Genomic DNA, 27,517 nt, shown 5'->3' on the forward strand with positions numbered 1-27,517 from the left:
GCACAAACTGTCAGAAACCGTTTCAGGGAAGCTCATCTGTGTGCTCGTCGTACTCACCAGGGTCTGACCTGACTGCAGTTCGGTGGTGTAACTGACTTCACTGGGCAAATGCTTACCTTCGATGGCCACTGGAACGCTGGAGAAGTGTGCTCTTTACGGATGAATCCCGGTTTCAACTGTATTGGGCAGATGAGAGACCGCGTGTATGGTGTCGTGTGGGCGAGCAGTGTGAATAGAGTGCCCCATTGCTGGCAGTGGTATGGGCAGACATAAGCTACCGACAACAAACACAATTGCATTTTATCAATGGCAATTTGAATGCACAGATATAGCGTGACGAGATCCTGAGGCCCATTGTCGTGCCATTCATCCACCACCATCACCTCATGTTTCAGAATTATAATGCATGTAGCAAGGATCTTTTGTACACAAGCCCTGGAAGCTGAAAATGTCTCAGTTCTTCCATGGCCTGCATATTCACCAGACATGTTACCTGCTGAGCATGTTTGGGATGCTCTGGAATGACATGTACGACAGTGTGTTCCAGTTCCTGCCAATATCCAGCAACTTCACAGAGCCATTGAAGAGGAGTGGGACAACATTCCACAGGCCACAATCAACAGCCAGATCAACTCTATGTGAAGGTGTGTCACACAGCATGAGGCAACTGGCTTCCTGTTAAGGCAAGGGCTGATTTCAAGGTTTTACTGCTAACCTACAAAGCATTACATGGGCTTGCTCCTACCTATCTTTCCGATTTGGTCCTGCCGTACATACCTACACGTACGCTACGGTCACAAGACGCGGGCCTCCTAATTGTTCCTAGAATTTCTAAGCAAACAGCTGGAGGCAGGGCTGTCTCCTATAGAGCTCCATTTTTATGGAATAGTCTGCCTACCCATGTGAGAGACGCAGACTCAGTCTCAACCTTTAAGTCTTTACTGAAGACACATCTCTTCAGTAGGTCCTATGATAAAGTGTAGTCTGGCCCAGGGGTGTGAAGGTGAACGGAAAGGCTGGAGCAACGAACCGCCCTTGCTGTCTCTGCCTGGCCGGTTTCCCCTCTTTACACTGGGATTCTCTGCCTCTACCCCTATTACGGGGGCTGAGTCACTGGCTTACTGGTGTTCTTCCATGCCGTCCCTGGGAGGGGTGCGTCACTTGAGTGGGTTGAGTCACTGACGTGGTCTTCCTGTCTGGGTTGGTGCCCCCTCTTGGGCTGTGCCGTTGCGGAGATCTTTGTGGGCTATACTCGGCCTTGTCCCGGGATGGTATGTTGGTGGTTGGAGATATCCCTCCAGTGGTGTGGAGGCTGTGCTTTGGCAAAGTGGGTGGGGTTATATCCTACTTGTTTGGCCCTGTCCGGGGGTTTCATCGGATGGGGCCACAGTGTCTCCTGACCTCTCCCGTCTCAGCCTCCAGTATTTATGCTGCAGTAGTTTATGTGTCGGGGTGCTGAGGTCAGTCTGTCACATCTGGAGTATTTCTCTTGTCTTTCCGGTGTCCTGTGTGAATTTAAATATGCTGTCTCTAATTCTCTCTTTCTCTTTCTTTCTTTCTCTCTCTCGGAGGACCTGAGCCCTAGGACCATGCCTCAGGATTACCTGGCTTGATGACTCCTTGCTGTCCCCAGTTCACCTGGCCGTGCTGCTGCTCCAGTTCCAACTGTTCTGCCTGCAGCTATGGAACCCTGACCTGTTCACCGGACGTGCTACCTGTCCCAGACCTGTTGTCCCAGACCTACTGGAACCCTGACCTATTCACCGGATGTGCTACCTGTCCCAGACCTGCTGTTTTCAACTCTCTAGAGACAGCAGGAGCGGTAGAGATACTCTCAAAGATCGGCTATGGAAAAGCCAACTGACACTTACTCTTGTGTTACTGACTTGTTGCACCCTCGACAACTACTATGATTATTATTATTTGACAATGCTGGTCATTTATGAACATTTGAACATCTAAGCCATGTGCTGTTATAATCTCCACCCGGCACAGCCAGAAGAGGACTGGCCACCCCTCATAGCCTGGTTCCTCTCTAGGTTTCTTCCTAGGTTTTGGCCTTTCTAGGGAGTTTTTCCTAGCCACCGTGCTTCTACACCTGCATTGCTTGCTGTTTGGGGTTTTAGGCTGGGTTTCTGTACAGCACTTTGAGATATCAGCTGATGTAAGAAGGGCTATTTAAATACATTTGATTTGATTTGATTTGAAATGGTGGTCACACCAAATACTGACTGGTTTTCTGATCCATGCCCCTACCTTTTTTTTAAGTATCTGTGACTAACAGATGCATATCTGTATTCCCAGTCGTGTGAAATCCATAGATTAGGGCCTAATTAATTTATTTCAATTGACTGGTTTCATTATATGAACTGTGTACAGGTTTAGTTTTTTCCAGTTATATTTTGAGATTGGAGTTTTAGCACGTTAACATGTAGGACACACTGATTGGTGTCACTTCGTTAGTCAGTATGTGTTACACCTGTGCTGGCTTGTCTATCTCATTAGTTGGGAGGTGTTTCATCTGTGCTGGCCAAGGTGATATTTAAGACTGGTTGGCCCAGTGCTCCAGTTGTCTAGAGCGATGTGGATGGTTAAGACATTCAGTTGGTGCGCCCTATTTTGATTTCTAGACAAACAGTCCTTTATCTGAGCTTCCCTGTTTTTGGTTTTCTTCCTGTCCATAAGTTTGGTGTGGGGTTTTTCTTTTGTTTGCCAAGTTTAGTGGGCACTCATGGTGTCTTTTAGGCTCCAGTTGTTTCTAGTGAACTTTCAGTGGACACCCTTATGAGTATCTTTCAGAACCCCTCCTAAACCCCACTTGTTTTGGTTGTTAGTGACTCTGTTAGTTACCCCTTCTGTTTCTGCAACATTATTTGGATTTCTTGCTGGGAAATGTAACAAATTGGGGACTCTTCTGGGATCTTGTTTCCTATGAGTATGGCAGTGGCTCTAGTCACCTCGGATATTTCAGAGTTCAAAATACACTTTTGTGGTAGATTTTCCATCACTGACATCGTGGTGGAATAATTGAAAGTTGCATAAACACACAGGCCTGTGTGTGCATATTTTTAAGCTGTACCTTACAAAAAAGATTGCAGTGAAAGTGCATTAACTGCAGTTGACTTTGGTATTTTGGACGCAGTTGTTGCAGCATTCTGCTGTTATACTGCACTCTGACTGCAATCTTTTTTCGTAAGGGATGGACTAAATTGGAAGCGTTTGTGGAAAACCCTACGTGGGAGATGCTAGATAATCGTACGAAGGAGAATGTTCTCATTGCATAGCAGTATGACAAAGTTGCACATGCCTATTAAAAAGCAGTTGTTGAAGGCGCTGCATGGTCAATCCGACGTCTGCATTGGCTGTGCAGCATTTACGGTGATATGGACTCTGCAGAAGTCAGGACATTCATACTTCTTGCGCTTCGCCGAGCAGCGCTTTTGTGAAGGTGAGTTTGTGTTTTACAGGACCTCCCGCCCTCACCTACCACCAACCAACCATGTCAGCGCGGAGCTCTCCACATTGTTAGTTACAAGATGTGCGAGGCGGACGGCGATGCGAACAGAGTTGAAGTTGCTTCCAGAGGGGCGGTTATATCCACACCGCGCCTCCGATCACATTTACAAATCAAGCATAGTTGGCACTTTGTCTACTTTTTTTTGGGGGGGGGTGGAGGAAATCCTTCCAGACATTGTGGTTTTCTTGCTGGGGAACGTAACAACTGTAACTCAGTGAAATCTTTGAAATTGTTGCGTTAATATTTTTGTTCAGTGTAAAATGTTTGTATTTGGTTATGTATGCCTCAAACCTTTATCATACACAATTTGATCATTTAACTGAAATGTCATCAGATATGTTTGGGCATTTTAAGTAAAAGGTATGACATAGGCATACAGCCAAATAATCAGACAAATAATTTTATTTCATTTACCACATGTAGGCCCGCCTATCAAACAGCAGGGGACATTTTAGTAAAGGGAGGCCAAGGGGCGGGAATGCTGCCCGCACGTGAGTGCATGGAAGTGCGCATCCCACAGGTGCGTTCGTGATGTCACAGCCCTAGTTACTGTAGCGCGAGAGAGAAAGATTTCTTCTAAGCAAGTAATTTTTTTTATTGTGCACACAGGTGTGGTAACACCCTTTGAAACGTTGTTTTAGACTTTTTGATTATTTAACTTCGACTTGATTTACCTGGTCATTGGAACGTATATAAACTAGTAGAGGTGGTGTAGGTAGGTAAAGGTAAAGCTTAGGAAATGGGGAAAAAACTGAAGGAAGAGAGCTTGGATTCAGTAGATTCGTCGGAATATGGTGAGTTAATTTCACATCGCTGGTTATGTTACCTGGCTGGCTAGTATTTGTCTAACCTCTCAGAGTAGTCACATTCTGTCTTCTTCAATAAAACATTTTTATTTGTCTCTAGTCTAGCCTATTTGCGTTTTCCAGTGATAAAAACAGACAGTTCCTTATGAGTGGTGAACCCGATTAGGCCTAACTTTAACGTTACCTCTTTACTAGAGGTGTCACATTTGAGCCTATAACAGATGACTGCAGATTTGAATAGCCTAAAGCAATTTGTGACATTGTCAATTGCTTAGTATTCGAGATTTAGATACATATGTAGTTATAGGCAAAGTTGACATTAATTGTTTTCATGAAGCAAATATATTATTGATGTATTTTACAAAAATACTACGTCAATAATTTATTTGGTTATTGTATCTTTCAAACTGTATGTATTATTAATATATAAATGCAATCAGTGATATAAAATCAATATTCAGTAAGCATTACAGTTTAACAATCTACATGTTTTTAGCTGAAACGGGCTAATTGACTGACTATCCGTGACTGACATAACAAGAGAGAAACTGCTGATGCACAACCACATTTCGAGATTGCAGTTCATGTATTATACTATTCTAACTCTCAACAATAAGTTGAGACTCCGAGTTCTCCACTGTCTGTTGCCCATCCCTGTTCAATGGCATGTCAATGCTTTTATGTAGGTTTTTGGATTAGATGGTAAAATATAGAGGAGGAAGTTTGATATTTATTGTATGAAAAACAAATTTTGTTGTGAGGCATTCATTCTCTTTCAGTCTGCTGTGTGTTGTGGTGGTGGTCTTGTTTTGCATAACTCCATCTCTGGGTGTGCCTATGTAGTGTGTATAAAGGCTCACTGCCTTAGTGTGACCTATTACATGTCCATTTTACTCAAGGGTTGTGTCCAAAATTGCACCATATTCCCCATATAGTCCACTACTTTTGAACAGGGCCCATAGAGCTCTCAAAGGTAGTGCACTATATTGGGAATAGGGTGCCATTTGGTCCTTAAACCCAGTTTGCATGAGATTAATAGTCTATTGATATTCTGGCACTGCTATTCAAATAGCCATTCCATGTTAATTCAGCTGCCTCTTGGACAGGTAAAGGTGTCCAGTCTGTCCATCCTGTTTCCTAAGAAGGAAGTGGATTCACAGGGTTTCTCCCTACCACGTAGACTAGGCAACTTTGTTCCTTTGAAATCTTATGAGGAATCAAACATGTATTGCTATTGACAGAGAGATTTCACCGTCTGCTTCTTTAATTCTGTTAGATTTTTTGGGGAAAAGTTTCATTTGATTGGGAGGTCAAACTTTACGTGTTTTTTCATCCTGGTCAAAAGCCCTTGACGTCAGCGGTGTTTTGTGTTCTGATGTCAATTTGACTATTTAGAAATAATTGTGGTGTGGTTAATACTGAAAAGTCTACAATGATGGCCTGCTAATCATTGGCCAGTTATTTGTGAGGTGAGCTAGGCAAGCACTACAGAACATTGGAAAACCACGTTTGAAAGACAATGATTAAACTAGACAGACACCAGACAAATCTTTCACCTCAGCTGCTTATACTAATATTGATACAAATTCTGTCACTATTAATTGGTGCTGATCCTGGCCTGGCTTTTAATTTCAGATGCTGTTAGAACAGGTCACCTGCACTCTCTGTTCTCTAGAGGCACCATGAGGTTGTGTTAGCAAGCTCCACAAAATAGTCGGCTGAGCGAGGGAATGGGTGAATTAAATACTGGGCTAACTAGTAGCTAAATCCTTTGCTTAAGCGCTCCCTTTCTGTGTAAGAAGAGGGTGGGGTGTGTGTACCCATAGTCGCACAGTCAAAAGTTTATCACTTAATTAGTTGACTGACGCTGGCCTTGACAACCCAATGCATGTTTCCTCATAGGCAGATTCGGTATAGGAGACACACACTATGCAGCCTATCCAGGGGAGAATGGCTGGCCCTTCTCATTGAAGCAGTGAAAGTTGTACTGCAGGTATTGTTAGTGGAAAACAGAACCCCCCCCCCCCCCACTATAGTGAATGGAAAAATGGCAATCTTTGTGTAAATAAATATTTTTTTGTGGAAAATCATGGTACCGATAATTGCTTCTAATACACCAGATGTATGTCCTTGAACCTATTTCTGTCTGTAATAAAGCTCTTTTGTGGGGAAAAACTCATTCTGATTGTCTGGGCCTGGCCCACCCAAGGCTGCACTCCTGCACAGTCATGTGAAATCCATTGATTTGGGCCTAATGAATTTATTTAAATTGACTGATTTCCTTATGAACTGTAACTAAGTAAAGTCTTTGAAATTGTTGCATTTATATTTTTGTTCAGTGCATTCGGAAAGTATTCAGACCCCTTGACTTTTTCCACATTTTGTTACGATACAGCCTTATTCTAAAATTTGATTTAATTGCTTTTTCCCCTCACCAATCTACACACAATACCCCTTAATGACAAAGCAAAACAGGTTTTTAGACATTTTTGCAATTTGTGTTACGGAAATATGACATTTAGGTAAGTATTCAGAACCTTTACTCAGTACTTTGAAGTACTTTTGGCAGCAATTACAACCTTGTCTTCTTGGGTATGATGTTACAAGCTTGGCACACCTGCATTTGGAGTTTCTTCCATTCTTCTCTGCAGATCCTCTCAAGTTCTGTCAGGTTGGATGGGGAGCGTCACTGCACAGCTATTTTCAGGTCTCTCCAGAGATGTTCGATATGGTTCAAGACCAGGCTCTGGCTGGGCCACTCAAGGACATTCAGAGACTTGTCCCAAAGCCACTCGTGTATTGTCTTGGAAGTGTGCTTAGTGTCGTTGTCCTGTTGGAAGGTGAACCTTCGCCCCAGTCTGAGGTCCTGAGCGCTCTGGATCAGGTTTTCATCAAGGATATCTCTGTACTTTGCTCTGTTTTATCTTTCCCTCAATCCTGACTAGTCTCCCAGTCCCTGCCGCTGAAAAACATCCCCACAGCATGATGCTGCCACCACCATGCTTCACTGTAGGGATGGTATTGGCCAGGTGATGAGCAGTGCCTGGTTTCCTCCAGATTTGACGCTTGGCATTCAGGCCAAAGAGTTCAATCTTGGTTTCATCAGACCAGAGAATCTTGTTTCTCATGGTTTGAGAGTCCTTTAGGTGCCTTTTGGCAAATTCCAAGCAGGCTGTTGTGCTTTTTACTGAGGAGTGGCATCTGTCTGGATGCTGCTGAAATGGAAGAAACTTCCAGAAGGACAACCATCTTCACAGAGGAACTCTGGAGCTCTGTCAGAGTGACCATCGTGTTCTTAGTCACTTCCCTGACCAAGGCACTTCTCCCATGATCGCTCAGTTTGGCTGGGCGGCCAGCTCTAGGAAGAGTCTTGGTGGTTTCCAAACTTCTTCCACTTAAGAATGATGGAGGCCACTGTGTTCTTGGGGACCATCAATGCTGCAGACATTTATTGGTACCCTTCCCCAGATTTGTGCCTCGACACAATCCTGTCTCAGAGCTCTACATACAATTCCTTTGACCTCATGGCTTGGTTTTTGCTCTGACATCCACTGTCAACTGTGGGATCTTATATAGACAGGTGTGTGCCTTTCCAAATCATGTCCAATCAATTGAATTTACCACAGGTGGACACCAATCAAGTTGTAGAAACATCTCAAGGATGATCAATGGAAACAGGATGCACTTGAGCTCAATTTTGAGTCTCATAGCAAAGGGTCTGAACTCTTATGTAAATTAGGTAATTTATTTTAGGTTTTGTAAATTTGCAAACATTTCTAAAAACCTGTTTTCACTTTGTCATTATGGGGTATTGTGTGTAGATAGAGGAATGTTTTATTTAATCAATTTTAGAATAAGGCTGAAACGAAAAGGGAAGGGGTCTGAATGCACTGTAGTTGCCAATGGCAGCCTGCAGTACCCCGGGCGGCCTTCAACTTGAGTTACTAAATGAGAAGGGGCAGCACTGAGTTAGCCTGCAATGCCACTTCCTGGAGTAGCTCAAACTGCATGTTATGTCTCCAAGAGACACCATCTTAACAGGCTTAATTTGGCTTTAATGCACTATGAATTAATGGCGTCACGTGATCGATGGCTTTGTCCATTCATATATACAGTCATAGAGCCTACCTCACTATGTGCACAGTGATTAACATACCCTCCTAAAAAGTTATCACAACACCACATCACAACCCAAACAGTAATACCTCCCCGTGTATACCTCTAATTGGACGAAAAATTGTTGATCCTTTTACGTCACCACTCTATCCAAGGTCAAGCCAAATCACTTGAACACAGAGATTCATTGTTTGGGCCAAAGTACTGAAGTAAAAATGTCCTGACGTCTGAGGTTTTGTAGAATCCAAAATGCTTTATGCCATATTCTAGTGGAGCAGATGCTGGTTAAAAACCAGAAAGAATAAATAGTACATCAGGAAAGGGTCACTGTCAGTCCGTTTCCAGGTAGTGATTTGCCCCAAAAAGACAGCTTTGTATTCTGCTGTAATCTGATATTAATTTACAGCCGGCAATGAGGCAGAGGAACCGGTTTCTTTGTTCAGGATATCTACATTCCTTCTCCCGGACTTTCACTAAGGTTATGTGTATTCTGTCAGTTGGAAGCCAACAGCGTGCCTCATTCTAAATCGTTCATACAGTAGGCCTTGTAGTTAGTAGCTGCAAAACAAACAGTATGATTGTCAACATCCTATACATTTATTGTGTACTCACTACAAAGCTTACATTTTCACAAATTTTCTTTCCACATGCAGTAGGCTATCTTCATGAAGTTGTTACTGTTAGCAGTTGATGTTATTCTTCAATAACACAGACCCTAAAGCAAATAGGTTAATTCAAAGAGAGCAAATCATGCTGGGAAGTAGATGGTTGATGTTCATTCTTCCACGTCCTCAGTGTTTCTCTCCACAGAACAAAGTGACAGAATGTAATATATAACCCCCAACCCTAGCCTGTGGTTGACCAATTATAATTCCTTGCAGTAAAATTGGGCCAATGGCCAAATAACAAGTATCCTGTTTCAGGCTAAGTGTATTGCCGATTTGGACCAATGAGAACTTGACACATGTTGCTATGAGTCCCGGACTGAAATTCCTACACAGATTCTAAACAGATGTTGAACTGAACAACAATTTCTATTGATTGTTAATTTCCTATTGACCTTTAGTACTCTGAGTATTCTTAAAATATTCTTACATTACTAAAACATTGAGCTCTCATAAACCAAGATAAGTAGGTATATAGGATGTAATGGTCTCGTCAGATAATAGAGAATATACTAAAAGTCAATTCGACAAGATTCATTTATTGAATATTTAGAGCTTCTTAAATTATACCTCTGAGTGAGACATTGTAGGCCATGGACCTAATGAACAGGCCTACATTGTATATTTAAATGCACTAACTCGAAGTCATAGTTGCTGACTTCATTGTAGACATGAGTGTTTTACGTGCTTCCAATCAGTAATTGGTGTATAATGGCCAACGAGACCTAGCCTGTTATTCTACCCCATAGCAGCCTAATTGAAATGAACAAAGTAAACCTCATGCTCAACTGCATATTCCTCGGACAGGTGCAATGTTCAACAGGTGCTGTATCTTTCATTTGTAATTTTATAAAGCCATTTTATTCTGGGATTTCAATTTGGTTTATTGTGAAGAGATAAGTGTCCATGCGACCAATAACATCTCTTAGAAATGTTTGGCTTGCCAAACAGGATACAGACCAAACAAAGGTAATTGCTTACTGTGATAAGGGGAATGGGAGTGAGTAGGGCTGTGACGGTACCAGTATTGCAATGTTTTTTCCATGGCAAAAAGGAAAACACGAAGCAGACCAAACTCTTTGGTTAATTAAAAAGCGTTTGTATGTAAAATAGTGTGCTATAGCTTGGAAAAAAATAAATGTGACTCTGAATGACAACATAATGATCTTTGTTTCCAACATTAGGGCTGTTTTCCTGAAAAAGTTAAATCTGCTTTGTTTTGGTTCCTTGCCTTGATACTAACGAGTAACGTGATGCTGGAGTCGTCCCGGCCCTAGTTGTGAGTGACGATGAAATGCAGGGTTTCAGTGGAAAATGTCTTGAATATTTTTTGGGGATCTGAGCATCCCTTTAAAAATGCACTGCTCTGCTTTGAGCCTTCTTCCTCCCATCTTTGAATTCAAATTAAATTAAAATCTCCCCCATCACATACTGCCCCTTCTCTTTCGTTTTAGGCTACCTTTTAAGGTTGCATAAATCATGAAATTTGTCATAAATACATTGACTTATGCAATGTAGAGATAAAAAGGGAGGGAGGATGAGGCATACAGTACCAGTCAAAAGTTTGGACACCTACTCATTCCAGGGTTTTTGTTTATTTTTACTATTATTCTACATTGTAGAATAATAGTGAAGACATCAAAACTATGAAATAACACACACGGAATCATGTAGCAACCAAAAAAGTGTTTAACAAATCAAAATATATTTGAGATTCTTCAAAGTAGCCACCCTTTGCCTTGATGACAGCTTTGCACACTCTTGGCATTCTCTCAACCAGCTTCATGAGGTAGTCACTTGGAATGCATTTTAATTAACAAGTGAGCCTTCTTAAAAGTAATTTGTGGAATTTCTTAATGCATTTGATGGCAAGAGCAGTTCAAATAAAGAGAAATGACAGTCCATTACTTCAGTCAATCCGGAAAATGTCAAGAACTTTGAAAATTTCTTCAAGTGCAGTTGCAAAAACCATCAAGCGCTAAGATGAAACTGGCTCTCATGGGGACCGCCACAGGAAAGGAAGACCCAGAGTTACCTCTGCTGCAGAGGATAAGTTCATTAGAGTTGCCAGCCTCAAATTGCAGCCCAAAGTTCAAGTAACAGCCGAGTGGCGCAGCGGTCTAAGGCATTGCGTCTCAGCGCTAGAGGCGTCATTACAGACCCTGGTTCGATCCCGGGCTGTATCACAACCAGCTGTGATCGGGAGTCCCATAGGGCGGCGCACAATTGGCCCAGCATCGTCCGGGTTAGGGGAGAGTTCGGCCGTGGTAGGCCGTCATTGTAAATAAGAATTTGTTCTTAACTGACTTGCTCGTTAAATAAAAAAACAGACACATATCAACTGTTCAGAGGAGACTGTGTGAATGAGGCCTTCATGGTCGTATTGTTGAAAAGAAACCACTACTAAAGGACACCAATAAGAAGAAGAGACTTGCTTGGGCCAAAAAACACGAGCAATGGACATTAGACCGGTGGAAATCTGACCTTTTGGTCTGAGTCCAAATTAGAGATTTTTGTTTCCAACCGCTGTGTCTTTGTGAGACACAGAGTAGGTAAACGGAGGATCTCCGCATGTGTGGTTCCCACGTGAAGCATGGAGGAGGAGGTGTTGTGGGGGGGCTTTGCTGGTGACACAGTCTGTGACATTTAGATTCAAGGCACACTTAACCAGCATGGCTACCACAGCATTCTGCCACGATACGCCATCCCATCTGGTTTGGGCTTAGTGGGACTCATTTATTTTTTTAACAGGAAAATGACCCAACACACTTCCATGCGGTGTAAGGGCTATTTGACCAAGAAGGAGAGTGATGGAGTGCTGCATCAGATGACCTGACCTCCACAATCACCCGACCTCAACCCAATTGAGATGGTTTGGTATGAGTTGGACCACAGAGTGAAGGAAAAGCAGCCAACAAGTGCTCAGCATATGTGCGAACTCCTTCAAGACTGTTGGAAAAGCATTCCAGATTAAGCTGGTTGAGAGAATGCCAAGAGTGTGCAAAGCTGTCAAGGCAAAGGGTGGTTAATTTGAAGAATCTCAAATATAAAATATATTTTGATTTGAGACTTTTTTTGGTTACATGATTCCATATGTGTTATTTCATAGTTTTGATGTCTTCACTATTATTTTACAATTTAGAAAATAGTAATAATAAAGAGAAACCCTCGAAAGAGTAGGTGTGTGCAAACTTTAGACTGATACTGTATTTCTTAATAGCTCTCTTTTTCTCCATTGGACAACTCTTAAGAAATGTTCTAGGAAGTGACACTAAGCAATGTAATTCCCGTAACCTAGTCATTATAACCCAGTCATCACCACCACAGCTCTCCAGTGTACTGTACAGATTGTACAACCTGTAAAGGAGTGTCAAGGTCTTATTCTTTTTGCTCTATTTCCTCCTTCTCAAGCTGAAGACTGTCACTCATTAACTCAATGAGGTGCATACTAACAAAGGCTACTCGTGTTGCTTAGCAACAACCCCCGCTCAATAAACCCTCCAACTCACAGGCACGCAATTCTCTCCATAGAATCTCACACACAGTGGAGCTCTTTTGAATATCAATGAAAAATGCCATTACTGAGATGTTTTCCCCATGTATTCTATCTAATCTGACTACTATCAGCATTTTGATAAAGTTTTTTTTGTGTGTTAATGTGCGGTCACAGTATGTGCATAAATAGCTTGACATTTATTTTGAAGAACAGACCTTCAGAAAATAGTTAAATTCTGTTATTGACCCATTATCTCTCTGTTTTCTTTTCAGGGGAACCTGCTCAGTATGACCCCACCTTCAATGGACCCATTCGGAAAAGGTAGCCTCTTCCACTAAGTATCTCTCCCTTATTTTGTCTCTTGCTCTCTACAAAGCCTACAAGCCTAGCCGTAACTATCACTCTGTCTAAAGTGCCTTTGCTAGGCATACTTTCTGTTAAACAATTCTGCCCGGGAGCATGAATGACACAGCAATGCTCAAAATCACTTTGTGTGTTATTGTCTCTCCATTATCCCCCAGAGGCTGCACTGATATCATCTGCTGTGTTCTCTTCATGGTTGTGATCCTTGGCTACATGGCGGTGGGAATTTTGGGTAAGATGGGCCTTCTACGCACCTCCCACCTCTCTCAGACCCCCTCTCTCTCTCACTCACACAAACATACTTATTCTGTATGATAATTATTTTCTCTCTCTCGCCCCATTAGATAACATCTGATTCCTGTACGTTATCTCTCTCTGGCTGTCAACCTCTTTATGACTCTTACGTCCCTTTTGAAACTCAGGTGTCCTCGCCATAACACCCTATGTAAATGTCGTATTAGCAGGCGGAATGCACAGTCTGGCTAAACAAAACAACAGTGACATAATCAACTTGGTCACTTCCTCAATTCCAACAGCTTGTCAAAACACCACTCACAAGTGAGAACAGAACTCCATTATTGAGAGTGCACTGAAAACATAAGTTTGTCATTGATTCTATGATTTCCTGACTTTTCCCCTCTTCAAGGTCTCAACCCTCACCCTTCTCTAGTATAAGGTATCTCTATGGCCTTGATATTCTCCTACTTTTTCTGTCTTTTGGTCGAAAGGCCTCCCTTACCTCTGACTCCCGCCCACAGTGGTTCCAAAGAGCAGTTCCAAAGCAGAAGCTCATCCTCACCCATGACATCCATGACCTGTCATCAAACATTCCAGCAGCCACTCACTCTGCCTTATCTAGAGTCAATAGAGCTGCCTGATAAGAAAGGAGGTCATCTGAATATATGGCCAATATCAATAGCTTAGTATGTGATTAATGTGATAGGATATTGTGCATATACAGTTGTGGCCAAAAGTTTTGAGAATGACACAAATATACATTTTCACAGTCTGCTGCCTCAGTTTGTATGATGGCAATTTGCATATACTCCAGAATGTTATGAAGAGTGATCAGATTAATTGCAAAGTCCCTCTTTGCCATGCAAATTAACTGAATCCCCCAAAAACATTTCCACTACATTTCAGCCCTGCCACAAAAGGACCAGCTGACATTATGTCAGTGATTCTGTTGTTAACACAGGTGTGAGTGTTGACGCGGACAAGGCTGGAGATCACTCTGTCATGCTGATTGAGTTCGAATAACAGACTGGAAGCTTCAAAAGGAGGGTGGTGCTTGGAATCATTGTTCTTCCTCTGTCAACCATGGTTACCTCAAGGAAACACATGCCGTCATCTTTGCTTTGCACAAAAAGGGCTTCACGGGCAAGGATATTGCTGCAGTAAGATTGCACCTAAATCAACCATTTATCGGATCATCAAGAACTTCAAGGAGAGCGGTTCAATTGTTGTGAAGAAGACTTCAGGGCGCCCAAGAAAGTCCAGCAAGCGCCAGGACCGTCGCCTAAAGTTGATTCAGCTGCGGGATCGGGGCACCACCAGTACAGAGCTTGCTCAGGAATGGCAGCAGGCAGGTGTGAGTGCATCTGCACGCACAGTGAGGCGAAGACTTTTGGAGGATGGCCTGGTGTCAAGAAGGGCAGCAAAGAAGCCACTTCTCTCCTGGAAAAACATCAGGGACAGACTGATATTCTGTAAAAGGTACAGGGATTGGACTGCTGAGGACTGGGGTAAAGTCATTTTCTCTGATGAATCCCCTTTCCAATTGTTTGGGGCATCTGGAAAAAAGCTTGTCCGGAGAAGAAAAGGTGAGCCCTACCATCAGTCCTGTGTCATGCCAACAGTAAAGCATCCTGAGACCATTCATGGGTGGGGTTGCTTCTCAGCCAAGGGAGTGGGCTCACTCACAATTTTGCCTAAGAACACAGCCATGAATAAAGAATGGTACCAACACATCCTCCGAGAGCAACTTCTCCCAACCATCCAGGAACAGTTTGGTGACGAATAATGCCTTTTCCAGCATGATGGAGCACCTTGCCATAAGGCAAAAGTGATAACTAAGTGGCTCGGGGAACAAAACATCGATATTTTGGGTCCATGGTCAGGAAACTCCCCAGACCTTAATCCCATTGAGAACTTGTGGTCAATCCTCAAGAGGCGGGTGGACAAACAAAAACCCACAAATTCTGACAAACTCCAAGCATTGATTATGCAAGAATGGGCTGCTATCAGTCAGGATGTGGCCCAGAAGTTAATTGACAGCATGCCAGGGTGGATTGCAGAGGTCTTGAAAAAGAAGGGTCAACACTGCAAATATTGACACTTTGCATCAACTTCATGTAATTGTCAATAAAAGCCTTTGACACTTATGAAATGCTTGTAATTATACTTCAGTATTCCATAGTAACACCTGACAAAAATATCTAAAGACACTGACGCAGCAAACTTTGTGAAAATTAATATTTGTCATTCTCAAAACTTTTGGCCACAACTGTACAGTAGGCCCTTTACTGAAAAGGGTGGTGGTTTAGTATATAAAATGACCAAAACCAGGTAAATGATGTAAATGAGCTTTGTATGTTCATTTGGTTTCCTTTTTGACCCATTCATTAGTAATTTGCTCATGTGTTCTTTGACTGTTGTAAATATATTTGTCCCCACGTCTCTATTAGATGTTGATGTGTTTTTGTTTTTATGTTTCCACCAGCCTGGCTTTATGGTGATCCCCGGCACGTCCTCTACCCACGGAACTCTACTGGAATGTTCTGTGGCATCGGGCTCAATGTGTAAGGACCTCTCTGGTGTTTGATGTTTGAACTAGAAGTCCTTTATGAACCATCAAGTATTATTTTATTCAGAAGTTCAGAACACTTGATGCTATGTAATGTGAATTTACTAATCATGCATTTTTGCCATGAATGCAACAGATAAAAGCGGAAAATGTGGCCGATCGAGTCAGACATTTCATCATTACATAATAATTCAAGCTTGGCATGCCTCACTACGTACTGAACTGTCATGTTATATATTTCGTTCAGAATGCATAGTTTGGTAACTTTTCCTTTCGCAGAGCTCAACCCAGCGTGTTCTACTTTGACATACTGAAATGTGCCACATCAATCAACGTCATGGCCGCCGTCCTTAATGGGTTACAGTGCCCCACCACACAAGTACAGTAACATCACACCTATATAATATCTTAGTTTCTCTAAAGGCTGATGTCAGGAGTAATAAGGAACTCTGTGCACATCTCCAATTTCCCATTGTGTGTGAGTGTGTGTTTATACTCTTGTTAATACCTGGGTCCAATTTGTATGTATATGTAATGTCTTCATCAAGCCGCTGGGAATCATACAAGTTGTCTTCTATTTCATTTTCATTTGTGTGAGGTCTTTCTTTCATTGTCTCTACATCCCAAAATGACTTACTGACTTTATTGTCCCCATGGGGAAATTTTGTTGCAGTGTCATGTACACGTTTAAAGTGGCATTTAAATACAAAACAAAATTGACAATACAACTTTCATAAAAGTTACATAGCAATAAAACAATGTCATGTGTATCTGCATATCTGACACAGGCATCAGGTTTATGTCACAAAGTGAAGACCTCTTCTTTCCTCACCCTGCAGGTGTGTGTGGAAAAGTGCCCAGATGTATTCTGGGCTCTGAATCCTTTGGCCTACTTACCGGAAGCCAAGCCACAAGACTACTTCAACCAATCACTCTGCGTGCCATCCTTTGACCTAGCATCAACTAAACTGGTAAGTCCCATCCTATTCTTACGGAGGTTTGTAAATTCACTTCTTCAGATAGGCTTTCATTGATCATTGTTGTCACTGACTCCTCAAAGCCTTGGACTATCTTTTGGAAATAGATTTAACAGGAGGGGTTTCCTAGTTTTTTTACTCTATGTAGCTAAAGATAGTAGTTTATCCTTTTTTTCCCCCTTTGCCTCAGAATGTTAAAGAAATTGTGGATCAAGAGCTGTGCCCGTTCTTCTACACTCCTACAATCTCTGGTGAGTGTGCCTTTCTTTTTTCATATTTACTTTCATAATTACAGATCTAGATGCTTTTAAGTCATTAAATGTAAACATTTCTAATGTTTTCCTCTGTCTAGTGCTGGGAAGATGCATACCTGATGTTACCGCTCTGAAAAATATTCCTAATGACTTTGTCAATACGCCAGGCTTGCCATCAAGCATCAATGATACAGTCAATGGCATCAGGAACGCCACAGGGTAGGGGATGACACACACACACACACACACACACACACACACACACACTGTAAATACCCATTAATAACCCATAATCTCTCTCTCTCTCACTGCCAGTGAAAGGTCCTTGATTGAGTGAGTTAAATTGATCTCACATCAATATCGTAAGACTAGTTCCTTTGTGTAGACTTAGACCTGTTTTAGCATGTTTGTGAGTTAGTGTCTTGCTTTATGATAGTGGTAGCCCTTTGCCATACCCACGTAGTCATCTGCCCTGTCATTTAGCTCCAGTAGCTTTTAGTACAGAATCGATCCACAGCGCCTTGGGTTGATTCTGAGGATAATATTAACACTGAGTCTGACCATGATGTCCAGACCTGAGTGGTCATTTTAGAATGTCATTAACTAAGAATAAGACTTAAGATAAGTAGGCTATTAGACTTTTATGTTTATCCTTTGACACATAAAACACATGAGCATGTGTAATAGTGGGCACTTGTTAGTATTTGATACAGAAACAACCCAAGGATCTGTCAGTTGGCTGTAGTTGTACAACCTCCCAAATTACCCTCAATGTGCAGTATTAATCAATACACTTACTGGTACTGAATACCAGCAGTCAAAGAAAGCTTTTAATGTTACCATCTCTTTGTATTGAGCTCTATAAATACCACCAATACATTTTTATTTGACCTTTAATTTAACTAGGCAAGTCAGTTAAGAACAAATTCTTATTTACAATGACGGCCTAGGAACAGTGGCAGAACGACAGAATTGTACCTTGTCAGCTCGGGGATTCGATCTAGCAACCTTTCGGTTACTGGCCCAACGCTCTAACCACTAGGCTACCTGCCGCCTAGATGCATGAATGTACTATTACAAAGAAACCTCTTTTTATATTTCTTTTTCTTTGTTCCTCTCATCTCCTCTACTTCTAAATCTTCTGTGCTTTTATCTTTATTTATCGTGTAGAACTCTGCATCATGCTGTTTTGTGTCAGAGACATTGTCAGTAATTACTAGCATTAACAGGTCTTTTCCTGGTTTGTCTTGTAGTGACATAGTAAACGGCTTCAACGCCAAGGAGATCGGAGTGAGAATCTTTGAGGACTTTGCGTCATCATGGCAGTGGATCATCGCGTGAGTCTCTCTCATGGGCTCATTTTCAACTACTGCCAGTTACTTGTCAATTCACAATTTCCATTGTCCTGTACTGTTGTATTAGAATAGGATAAACCAGAAAATGTTGCATTGTTGTTCATCTTCTCAGCTGATCTTTCAGTTACACAAATTTAACTCATTAAATATAAGATATGCTCTACTAAGAAGCTAACATTTATTAGAGATGGCATGCTTATTAGGACCGGAACGATACATATGACCTGAAATGTATCTTTTCTATTCTCCTCTACCTCCATTTAACTTGACCCTATCCGCTCTTCCAATCCTCTCTTACTCTGCTGTGTACCTCTCCTCCCTCAGTGCTCTTGTCATAGCCATGGTTGTCAGTTTTCTGTTCCTCCTCCTGTTGCGGTTCATCGCCCCTGTTATGGTCTGGGTCCTTATATTTGGAGTTTTGGCAGTAGGTGCCTATGGTAAGTCATTGAGGATAATAATATGTCTACTAACATGTTTGTAGTGTATCTCTAGTAGGTTTATACAGTGGGGGGAAAAAGTATTTGATCCCCTGCTGATTTTGTACGTTTGCCCACCAACAAAGAAAGGATCAGGCTATAATTTTAATAGTAGGTTTATTTGAACAGTGAGAGACAGAATAACAACAAAAAAATCCAGAAAAACGCATGTCAAAAATGTTATAAATTGATTTGCATTTTAATGAGGGAAATAAGTATTTGACCCCCTCTCAATCAGAAAGATTTCTGGCTCCCAGGTGTCTTTTATACAGGTAACGAGCTGAGAATAGGAGCACACTCTTAAAGGGAATGCTCCTAACCGCAGCTTGTTACCTGTAAAAAAGACACCTGTCCACAGAAGCAATCAATCAATCAATCAGATTCCAAACTCTCCACCATGGCCAAGACCAAAGAGCTCTCCAAGGATGTCAAGGACAAGATTGTAGACCTACACAATGCTGGAATGGGCTACAAGACCATCGCCAAGCAGCTTGGTGAGAAGGTGACAACAGTTGGTGCGATTATTTGCAAATGGAAGAAACACAAAAGAACTGTCAATATCCCTCGGCCTGGGGCTCCATGCAAGATCTCACCTCATGGAGTTGCAATGATCATGAGAACGGTGAGGAATCAGCCCAGAACTACACGGGAGGATCTTGTCAATGATCTCAAGGCAGCTGGGACCATAGTCACCAAGAAAACAATTGGTAACACACTACGCCACGAAGGACTGAAATCCTGCAGCGCCCGCAAGATGCCCCTGCTCAAGAATACATATACATGCCCATCTGAAGTTTGCCAATGAACATCTGAATGATTCAGAGGACAACTGGGTGAAAGTGTTGTGGTCAGATGAGACCAAAATGGAGCTCTTTGACATCAACTCGACTCACCGTGTTTGGAGGAGGAGGAATGCTGCCTATGACCCCAAGAACACCATCTCCACCGTCAAACATGGAGGTGGAAACATTATGCTTTGGGGGTGTTTTTCTGCTAAGGGGACAGGACAACTTCACCGCATCAAAGGGACGATGGACGGGGGCCATGTACCGTCAAATCTTGGGTGAGAACCTCCTTCCCTCAGCCAGGGCATTGAAAATGGGTTGTGGATGGGTATTCCAGCATGACAATGACCCAAAACACACGGCCAAGGCAACAAAGGAGTGGCTCAAGAAGAAGCACATTAAGGTCCTGGAGTGGCCTAGCTAGTTTCGAGTTGCCAAACGTCAGCCTCGAAACCTTAATGACTTGGAGAAGATCTGCAAAGAGGAGTGGGACAAAATCCCTCCTGAGATGTGTGCAAACCTGGTGGCCAACTACAAGAAACGTCTGACCTCTGTGATTGCCAACACGGGTTTGCCACCAAGTACTAAGTCATGTTTTGCAGAGGGGTCAAATACTTATTTCCCTCATTAAAATGCAAATTATTTTATAACATTTTTGACATGCGTTTTTCTGGATTTTTTGGTTGTTATTCTGTCTCACTGTTCAAATAAACGTACTATTAAAATTATAGATGATCATTTCTTTGTAAGTGGGCAAACGTACAAAATCAGCAGGGGATCATACTTTTTCCCCCCACTGTATGTAGGTCACAGTGGTTTAAGAACATTGACTTTTCAGGGTGGTTAAAGCATCTTATTTCTCTCACTCTCTCGCTCTCTGTCTGTCTCTGTCTGTCTGTAGGTATATATCACTGCTGGTGGGAATACGACAACTACAGAAAGTCGACTGTCTCCATCACTGACATAGGCTTCACCACCGACTTCAAGGTCTACCTTCAGGTCAAGGAGACCTGGCTGGCCTTCTGTGAGTCTGATATTACACATGCTCGTTTTATGTCTCTGTTTTTCTCTGTTTACAGACTGACAGACATGCCTTTCTGATGACAACTTTGTACCGTTGTGTTGACCTATCTGCTTTCTTTCTCGCTCAGTGATAATCATATCTGTGGTAGAGGGTATTCTTCTCCTGACCTTGATCTTTCTACGGACCAGAATCCTCATCGCCATCGCTCTCATCCAGGAGTCCAGCAAGTGAGTCAAGTTAGATATGAGCCAGGATTACACATACTGGCACACACACACACACACACACACACACACACACACACACACACACACACACACACACACACCCATGTATTGTGACAAATATTGTGATACAACCTAACTTTTAAGCACGCGTACTGTAATGTTTTACAGGGCTGTCAGTCACATGATGTCTACACTGTTCTACCCTCTCGTCACCTTTGTTCTCCTGGTGGTGTGTGTGGCCTACTGGGGCATCACTGCTCTGTATCCTCTCACAGTCGTGTAAATATTTGAGTATTTTACACTGCCTATTCTAATTTTATGACAAATAATCATAAGGTCTGTTTTGTATCTTTTGTTCCACTGAGCAGTCTACAAACTCCACAGTATCGTTAACCCACTTAACAGAAGATGTTTAGGTATCTGGCCACTTCAGGCATTCCAGTGTACAAAGTGGTGACTCTCAACTCTACTCAGGGTAACTGTGGCCAAATCGGCGGCAATGTGACCTGTGACCCACAGGTTAGTGTCCCTGACAAACTTTGACCCCATAGAGAGATGCAGAAAAGCCCAACTCAGAAATCAGAAACACACACAAAATGTGTGTACTTGCTTCAGCCAGACGTTACATTTTTTTTATATCTGTTTGACCCCTTTCCGTGTCTCCATTCATATTTCATCCCTTCCTCTTTCATCTCTCCCCCCTCCTGTCTTTCCCTCAGACATTCTACAACTCTACAGACTACTCGTGGTGCCCGTCGGCGCGCTGCATCTTCATCAAGTACAACAACGAGGGCCTGCTGCAGAGGAACCTGTTCAACCTGCAGATCTACAACGTGGTGGCCTTCCTGTGGTGCATCAACTTTGTCATCGCCCTGGGCCAGTGCACCCTGGCCGGGGCCTTCGCCTCCTACTACTGGGCCTTCAGCAAGCCCTCGGACATCCCCACCTTTCCCTTGTCCCAGGCCTTCATCCGCACGCTACGGTAAGGGTGTAGACACGTTTCAGCAGTCGGTCTGTGGTGGTGCCTTTTCTTCGCCTGAGTGTCCACAGACCATATACTTGTACAGTTATAATTTCAGCCAGAATCCAATTTGTATTTTGTTAGCTATCCATTCAACTCACTCCCTTTCTCCCCATATGTCTATAGCTGTGTTCAATTACTCAAACTAACCGTACTATTTGTTACGTGAATTGAGTATATAGTATGCTTATTGGTTATAGTATGGATATAGTTAGTATGACAAAAGTTCCCAGAATGTCGTACTAAATTTGCCAAAATACGAAGTATACATTCAGTGGACACTATTTCCATACTTTTAGGGCCCATAGTGCAATTCTTCAGAGAATGGGCGTGGCTTCATAACTTTTCAGAGTTGAAGAAAAGGGCAGAAAAGATGCAGCCGAAGTCAGTCGAAAGCAGATACAAATTCATTGCTTTAACTAATTAAGACAAATGTTAAGAAAATGTTGAGCAATGTAATAAAGTAATGACTTCAAATAAGTTACGTTACACGTTATGTTGGCCGACGACTTGTTAACTACTCTCTCCTTACGATCCGCATAGCATTACAGCAGTATGTACTGGTATGTAAGCTAGTTACCTAACGTTAGTTGCCTACTAATACATTGAACTTGCCAGGAAGTGTATTAACTAACTTTGAATTTAAGAACACACCTGAAATTGTAAAATGTTTAGCTAGTCATTTGTTATGCTAGCAAGATGTTGCATAGCAAGATGTTGCATAGCAACAGCATCAACTTCCGGTAGACAGGCGAAGCTCTAGTACGCGCAACTGAAACGATACCGTTTGTTTATAGTATACTAAAATGAACTAATAGTATATACTCATTAAGTATACAGTATGTTAGAATGGGTATTCGTACACAGCTGATGTTGCTTCTCTTAGATACCATGTTGGCTCCCTGGCGTTTGGTGCTTTGATCCTCACCCTCATCCAGGTAGTTCGAATCATCCTAGAGTACCTGGACCACAAGACCAGAGGTAAGGCTGGATTTTCCCTTGGAAACCTGTTATTATCCGATTAACCTCTTAGAGTCTATCTGCGCATCTACGGAAATCGAATTGGCCTAATATGGAACTAGTCAATTATGCCAAGCTCTCACATAATGCATGTTGTAATGTAAGGGTAATGGAGCTCCCCAGCTTGAAGTCGTAAAACCCAGAAAGTAGTTACCTCTGGTTCGTTCAGCCATCCGTATGGGGAAAGAATAGGGTTTTTGAACAAATGCTGAAAAAAGGTCTGAGGTTAACATAGGCTTAGGAGATCTTATACTTTTTGTTCTGAGATAATAGCAGTCAACATTACCTTTTGAATTATGAAGCCGTTATGTGTTGTTTTTCATGACATAACGTGTGAGATATCCTACGCCTGTGTTGACCACATACTTTTTTTTTTTTTTTTTTTAAATTTTTTGCCTTTTATCCAAAAACCTTACAAAAAATGAATAGTGTTTTCCCATAGGCTTTTTGGAAAAACAATGGCGGAGTTCGTGCCTACAAAAAGCCGCCATTACTATTTCTCTCTGTCTCTTTCTCTCTAGCGGCTCAAAACCCCTGTGCTCGGTTCCTTATGTGCTGTCTGAAGTGTTGCTTCTGGTGTCTGGAGAAGTTCATCAAGTTCCTCAATAGAAATGCCTACATCATGGTCAGTCTCTACTACATCCTCACATGTACCTGTTAACTCCAACTACGTGTCTGTCAATCTCTCCCTCAGTTCCCCCAGTGTAGAGTATTTCTGGTAGGCTATGTATCTAATACACAGTCCTCTTTTTCCCAAAGATTGCCGTATATGGAAAAAACTTCTGTGTCTCCGCGAAAAACGCATTCATGCTTCTAATGAGGAACATTGTCAGGTGTGTGTTCTAGTGTTGGTTGGTATGCCTGTGGGAATGTGTAGACTTGTTTTTTCCCTCTCTTACATAAGAACATTTGCATGGATTTGATTGACTGCTGTGAAGCCATAGCTGAATGCTAGGGATGCGTTTCCCTGACGTGCTGACTGTGCCTCTCTCCTCAGGGTGGTGGTGCTAGATAAAGTGACGGACCTGCTGCTCTTCTTTGGGAAGCTGCTAGTGGTGGGAGGAGTAGGTAAGATGACAAACGCCAACATAATTATTATGGCATTTATCATTGGTCATATTTCTGAATAGGAGCTCCTTTTGTGCATTTTACAGGCCAGAAGTGTGATTAGATAATCTAATCTAAATTAATCGAATCTTTAAACAATCCTCCTCTCCTCTTCGAAGGTGTCCTGGCTTTCTTTTTCTTCTCTGGCAGAATAAGACTACCAGGCAGCAATTTCCGTACTGAAATGCTCAACTACTACTGGATGCCCATTATTGTAAGTGACAGTCATACAGTGCATTGGAAAAGTATTCAGATCCCTTCACTTTTTCCACATTTTGTTACGTTACAGCCTTATTCTGGGTTCAATTAAAATAGTTCCTCATCAATCTACACACAATACCACATAATGACAAAGCGAAAACAGTTTTTTATTTTTTTATTTACAAAAAATAAAAAACTGAAATACCTTATTTACGTAAGTATTCAGACCCTTTGCTATGAGACTCAAAATTAAGCTCAGGTGCATCCTGTTTCCATTGAGCATCCTTGAGATGTTTCTACATCTTGATTTGAGTCCACCTGTGGTAAAATCAATTGATTGGACATGATTTGGAAAGGCACACACCTGTCTATATAAGGTCCCACAGTTGACAGTGCATGTCAGAGCAAAAACCAAGCCATGAGGTTGAAGGAATTGTCCGTAGAGTTCCGAGACAGGATTGTGTCGAGACACAGATCTGGGGTAGGGTACCAACAAATGTCTGCAGCATTGAAGGTTCCCAAGAACACAATGGCCTCCATCATTCTTAAATAGAAGAAGTTTGGAACCACCAAGACTCTTCCTAGAGCTGGCCGCCCAGCACAACTGAGCAATTGGGGGAGAAGGGCCTTGGTCAGTGAGATGACCAAAAACCCGATGGTCACCCTGACAGAGTTTGAGTTCCTCTGTGTAGATGGAGAACTTTCCAGAAGGACAACCATCTCTGCAGCACTCCACCAATCAGGCCTTCATGGTAGAGTGGCCAGACGCAAGACACTCCTCAGTAAAAGGCACATGTCATCCCGCTTGGAGTTTACCAAAAGGCACCTAAAGGACTCTCAGACCATGAGAAACAAGATTCTCTGGGATGTGTTTTGTCCAATATTTTTATTTAATGTATTTTTATGTTTTAATCCCACCCCCATCCCCGCAGGGGGCCTTTTGCCTTTTGGTAGGCCGTCATTGTAAATCAGAATTTGTTCTTGACTGACTTGCCTAGTTACATAAAGATAAAATACATTTTGAAACCAAGTTTGAACTATTTGGCCCCCTATACCAAGCGTCACGTCTTGAGGAAACCAGGCTCCGCTCATCACCTGGCCAATACCATCCCTATGGTGAAGCATGGTGGTGGCAGCATCATGCTGTAGGGATGTTTTTCAGTGGCAGGGACTGTGAGACTAGTCAGGATTAAGGGAAAGATGAACGGAGCAAAGTACAGAGAGCTCCTTGATGAAAACCTGCTTCAGAGCGCTCAGGACATCAGACTGGGGTGAAGGTTGACCTTCCAACAGGCCAACGACCCTAAGCACACAGCCAAGACAACGCAGGAGCGGCTTCGGGACAAGTCTCTGAATGTCCTTGAGTGGCCCAGTTTTTTTTTAACATTTTTTTATAAATGTACAAACATTTATAAAAAACTGTTTTTTGCTTTGTCATTAAGGGTTATTGTGTGTAGATTGATATTTTTTATCCATTTTTTTTAATAAGGCTGTAATATAAAAAAGAAAAGTGAAGGTGACTGAATACTTTCTGAATGCACTGTATTTACAGGTATTCCATAGTGGAAGTGAAAGAAGCAGTTCACGATCAATGAAATGTGTGTTAGAGAAAGTAATTGACAGTGGTGTGTATGTCTTTGTGGTAACAGGTGGTTGTGGTGGGAGCGTACCTCATTGCTCATGGATTCTTCAGTGTGTACAACATGTGTGTGGACACACTCTTCCTCTGCTTCTGTGAGTAGAGCACCTTCAGCAACACACATCAGTGTATCATATACTGAGCAGTCACGCATTACATTGCTAAATTTCTTGCTTCATTGCACAAAATGAAAATGATTTTCTCGCTTCCTTCTTGCTCCCTTTCTCACAGTGGAGGACTTGGAGCGACATGACGGAACGATGCAGAAGCCATACTACATGTCCAAGAACTTGATGAAAATCCTCAATAAAAAGAACAAGGGACCTAAAAAGGGCAAAGGAAAGGATTGATGAAATATTGCCTTGAGATCAATCAGTGTATAGCACAGTCACTTTCAACAACCTAGAAAGACCCAAAAACATCATCCTAGAAATATAATTTTTTTTTTGTTTGCTTTATGTTTCAGCCTTATCACGCCTTCCGTTTACACAAATCTAATCACTTTTTTTGCACTTTCAATTTGAGATTACATGTGACCACACGTGTGATATGAGAGGTTTTCTTACGTTCCAGCTATTTTTTCTAACAGTTTGAAGTTACCAAAGCTAGAGCTGTTTATTAGTCTCTGACCAAAACCAAATGTTTATTCTCTTGCAGTGCTTATTTGTTTTCAGAAAAGAGACAAGTCAACAAATGATTTATCAGATAGAACAAAAACTTTTGAGACAGATCATCACAATTACAGTTTTAAATACTTTTTTATGATCCTCAGTACTCTGTATATGATTTCACGTCAAGGTCTTTTTTTCTTATTTGTTAAAGTAACACTAACAGTTTTCTGATTTTATTTTTTTGTTTTTATATAATGTAGATATTTATTAATAATTTTGACAATTTATTAAAGACTTTTATAACGGTATTGCTATTTTTTTAATCCATGCTGACATCACCTGTATGTTGCCTTGCGTAATGATGGATTCCTCTATAGGAAAATAGATCTGGTTTATTTCACACATCTGCTTAAAGCAGTGGTGCATGTGATCTTCTGAAATGCTCTTTTGAAAATCATGACACTTGCAGGCACTTGTACATGGGCGCTGAAGACGAAGATCTCTTTAGCAGAACTTATTGCAAGTCAGAGGTATGAGGTGTCTGAACTGGGGCCATATTTCTATTCTTATTAAGTACTGGACCCTGAAACAAATCAAATTCAGTCTAGAGTGAGTGTGTCCATCCATTTGGCTGCACTAAACACAATTAATTTTAGTTGTCAAAGATTAATGTTAATTTACCTCGCATACTACTACCCAATATAGCATGTCAAAATCTCACTACATTCCTCAACCTCTTGTCTGCGGAGACCCAGAGAGAAAAGTCACTTGGGAGTCTGCAGTCTTCGTGTTGTATCGGGATCTACTACAGGATAGACTCATCACATGATCGGTCAATAGTCCACTACATGAGAGCGCGTGCCTTTATTGTTAAACCATTTGTAATAAAGTCACATTAACTGGATTTTAAGCTTTTTCAAACTTAAACTTTCTCCTTTTATGTCAGATGGTCCAGCACCATCCTCAGACAATTGCTTAAATTTTTGTTGTAATTCTATTTTCTGGAAATGGCTTAAAATAAAGGTTAAATCCAGGTCATGATCAACCAAAA

General features: G+C 41.9%; 1 protein-coding gene across 2 annotated transcripts; it reads left to right on the forward strand.

The window, feature by feature from the left end:
* The first annotated feature begins 2,971 nt into the window (after positions 1-2,971).
* Positions 2,972-27,517, forward strand: LOC115176006 (choline transporter-like protein 4). Of its 2 annotated transcripts, none has more exons than XM_029735720.1 (22): positions 2,972-3,448; positions 12,873-12,921; positions 13,122-13,195; positions 15,686-15,764; positions 16,049-16,148; positions 16,609-16,740; positions 16,937-16,997; positions 17,099-17,219; positions 18,254-18,337; positions 18,680-18,792; positions 20,518-20,640; positions 20,768-20,867; positions 21,036-21,128; positions 21,284-21,386; positions 21,587-21,849; positions 22,775-22,869; positions 23,430-23,533; positions 23,668-23,741; positions 23,906-23,976; positions 24,135-24,229; positions 25,866-25,950; positions 26,087-27,517. In XM_029735720.1, exons 1-22 carry the CDS (start codon positions 3,268-3,270, stop codon positions 26,203-26,205), a joined length of 2,319 nt encoding a protein of 772 aa, XP_029591580.1. In that variant the 5' UTR covers positions 2,972-3,267; the 3' UTR covers positions 26,206-27,517. The 2 variants fall into 2 exon arrangements, with proteins under 2 accessions (XP_029591580.1, XP_029591581.1); XM_029735721.1 differs by lacking the exon at positions 2,972-3,448 and adding an exon at positions 4,022-4,311.

Source organism: Salmo trutta, chromosome 36, assembly GCF_901001165.1.
Source record: "Salmo trutta chromosome 36, fSalTru1.1, whole genome shotgun sequence".
In the NCBI taxonomy this organism is placed as follows: domain Eukaryota; kingdom Metazoa; phylum Chordata; class Actinopteri; order Salmoniformes; family Salmonidae; genus Salmo; species Salmo trutta.